Source organism: Bombus pyrosoma, unplaced genomic scaffold, assembly GCF_014825855.1.
Source record: "Bombus pyrosoma isolate SC7728 unplaced genomic scaffold, ASM1482585v1 HiC_scaffold_4726, whole genome shotgun sequence".
In the NCBI taxonomy this organism is placed as follows: Eukaryota; Metazoa; Arthropoda; class Insecta; order Hymenoptera; family Apidae; genus Bombus; species Bombus pyrosoma.
In genome coordinates this window covers 492,628-496,240 of record NW_025219986.1, presented here as the reverse complement: position 1 = coordinate 496,240, position 3,613 = coordinate 492,628, and the positions used below count along the sequence as shown (strand labels likewise).

General features: G+C 34.4%; 1 protein-coding gene across 1 annotated transcript; it reads left to right on the top strand.

Annotated features, from left to right (window-relative positions):
- The first annotated feature begins 487 nt into the window (after positions 1-487).
- Positions 488-3,239, top strand: LOC122577500 (cap-specific mRNA (nucleoside-2'-O-)-methyltransferase 1-like). Its single transcript, XM_043748835.1, has 2 exons — positions 488-2,644; positions 2,747-3,239. Exons 1-2 carry the CDS (start codon positions 681-683, stop codon positions 3,237-3,239), a joined length of 2,457 nt encoding a protein of 818 aa, XP_043604770.1. The 5' UTR covers positions 488-680.
- Positions 3,240-3,613: the final 374 nt, after the last annotated feature.

Here is a 3,613-nt window from a genome sequence, read left to right as displayed (position 1 = left end):
TTGGAAACTTTGAGTAATTCTTAACTACGAAATTTATATGTTTTATTCTATTATAAATGGTGCATGTCTGTCAGTTAGATATTAGGATAACGAGAAGATTTTCATTAAAACATTAAAATTTCGACAAAAGTTTTGAAGCGTATGCGTCGTTGCGTAGGTACGCTGGTGTAAGTTGATGTCAACCGGATGTAGAGTTAGTATCGCATCGGCCATAATGGTCGCCATCTTTTCCTTTCTCAAATTGCGTTCGTCAAATAATTAATATAATTTACATGTTGTAATAAACTGTATTATAAATTATTATAAATTTTTGTACATTATATTTATTGTTGATGTAAATAAATTCTACATTTAGGGAACAACGAATTCAAATATTATCCTGTGCTGTCGGGTTACTATAGATGGCGGGGTAGTAGCCGCTTGGGCTACGTTGGCGTCGCCTCCGAGCCGCTTCGGTCAGTCTCACTCTGCGACTAGTTGGCGACGGTTGTGTCGAAGTTAGTGACCAAAGTGCGGAGTGGTTTCTCAGTCTGATTCATGTATTTTCTACGCATGTTTTAACACGTTTCTTGGATACTATTTCGTCACAGTGTATAAAGTGACTTTTTCATACTTGCGAACTGGTTAATTCTATCGTTGTTACTGAATATTACAATATTCTTGTACGTGAGTGTATTTTTATGCGACTGATGCATCATTATACCATGCAGGAGGAATTGGAAACTATGACAAAAAGGAAGAAATGTGAAGGAGATACTTATAACCATAGTAAGCGACAAAAAATTCGTAGAAGTTCAAGTGAATCTGACGAGGAGGATATTGATGAAAAGGGAGTTAACAATTCAAGAATAGAAGTAGTGACACAAGAGTCAAACAATAAGAGTCTCCTCGATAAGGGCAAAAGGATGATACGAATGATGGGATATAAAGAAGGTTACGGCCTTGGGAAAAATAAACAAGGTCGTTTAGAGACAGTTCAAACACGTAAACAGCATGGTCGTAGAAGCCTTGGACATCATGTTCCTGGACTTGAAACTTCAGGTCTTAAATGGAATCCTGCAGAGGAAGTAATAAAGTGTGTAGAAGATATGAAATGGGTAGGAAATCAAAATTCTGATACACCTGCATTAGAAGAAATGCGGCACTGGTTACGTCAGGGACCTAAAAAGTTGACCATAGAAGATGAAATTGATTTCTGTTGCGAAGATATAGTGAAAAATATTATCAATGCAAAAACAGCATTCGATCGTTTGGATGATGTTGAAGTGCGTCGAGCAAGGGCACGTTGTAATCCTTATGAAACAATTCGTGGTGCATTTTTCTTAAATTGTGCTGCTGTTAAAATGGCGAATATAGATAGAGCATGTAACTTTATGTTTACTAAACCAGAAGGTTTGGGGGAGAATGAGCTGCTATACTTTGCAGATGTTTGTGCTGGACCAGGTGGTTTTAGTGAATATGTTCTATGGCGAAAGAAATGGCGTGCTAAAGGATTTGGTCTTACTTTAAAGAATGAAAATGATTTCAAATTAGCAGATTTTTATGCGGGTCCTTGTGAAACATTTCATCCATACTATGGACCAAAAGAAAATGGCGATGCTTTTGACCCAGATAATCAAGAAGCATTTACAAATCTTATAATGCAGCATACCCATGGCAAAGGAGTACATTTTTTTATGTCTGATGGAGGATTTTCAGTAGAAGGACAAGAAAATATACAAGAAATTCTTTCAAAACGACTGTATCTTTGTCAATGTTTAATAGCATTGATGATTGTAAGAGGGGGTGGTCATTTTGTGACAAAATTATTTGACCTTTTTACACCCTTTAGTGTTGGTTTAGTTTATTTAATGTATCGCTGCTTTGAGGAGGTTTGTATTTTTAAACCAAACTCTTCTAGACCAGTAAATTCAGAACGTTACTTAATATGTAAGAAGAAACGAGGTGGGACACAAGATGTTGCGGAGTATCTGAAGCATGTTAATCTCCTGCTTTTAAAAGGTGGCGAAAATGACGATGTTTTACAATTAGTATCGTATAATGAATTAAAAAGAGAGAAACAACTTGTTCAATATCTACGTGCTTCTAACAAAGATTTAGGCAGAAAACAAATAACAGGCCTGTGTAAAATTGCTGCATTTTACGAGGATAATACTTTTGTTGAGACAAAACAAGCTGATATGCGCAAACAATGTCTAGAGTATTGGAAACTTCCTGATGAAACTAGGACAATTCCAAGACACATGAAACCAACAGATAAATTGAATACTCTTTTGAAAGATACTTCATTCCTTACTATTAATCCAGCGCCTTTGACGGAATGTAACATTGAAAATGCATTATTATCACCATATGACTGGTTTTGTATGCCATGTGGTACAAAGCCAAGGCATGATGATGATAAGAAGAACGCTACATATTATATGGGCATGGGAAGGAATAATGTATATAGATATATAAAGAATTCCTGGGTTCGAGTCGATGACATTGCCATAGAATTACCACCAAACACATTTGTATACGCAGAAGTTGTATATGAAATGATTAAGGAGTTTATACATCAGCAAAAAGTACTTGCATTGCATATTATAGATGCATTCTGCTTAGGTGGACTGGACATTAGTAAAAAATACTTGAGGAGCAGGTAAGCAACTGAATCTTATTGAATTCAATAATAAACTTATACATTTCCAGCAATGAAATGTTTTTTATGTAATACTAATGTATGACTTAATGTTGTTTAAAGGAACGAGGACACGAAGTTGTTCTGCGAAGCTTTGTGGAAACCAGCAGGAAATAACTATACTCGAATACGTGCCACAGAACTATTTCCAGTTGATTCATGTATATGCGAAAAGTTGCTAGTAACACAACATAAAATGAGCAATAATTGCGATGCCTTAGTATACGAACTTCTAGAAAAGATTTTAGATGTTAGTGGTTATAATAAGGACAAATTATATTTCATACCACACAGTGTAATATTTTTGAGAAGCACCGTAAGTCTTTGGAATCGGTATGTCAGTAAAACACGTTCAATGACGTACGTTTTTAATTGCAAAACAAACGAGAAGTTATTCGACCTTCATAGACCAAGTTCAGCAGAAGCAAGTTTCATTGAATCTTTTAGGAGTCGCCTTATTTGGCATTGGCCTAACGATTCATCACTTACAATGGACAGATTTGCAAAATTTATTAAAGATAAGTGTCCTGTATACAATACACGTTTAGAATATTAAAACTACAGACTGTACATATATCGACACATGACTTGAGCCTCATAAAAGTCAGACAGATTAATTTCGTTAAGTTGACTGTTATTTCAGATATGAAATACGTATGATATATTTTAGTATTTAGCATTATATTTCTATGTAAATAGAGTTAATATACAGATACAACATATAAGATAACATATAAGATACAATTAATCAGTTTGTCTTCTGCGTGGCTCAATTACAATACCATTTGGTATTATACTCCCACAAATGATATACGGTATTGTATATAATAACTGAATTGTTATTGGAATAAATGACAACATTAAACTGTACCATATGATTGTGTAATTTAATTTATAATTATATAATAAATATTTAGTTGATACAATTTG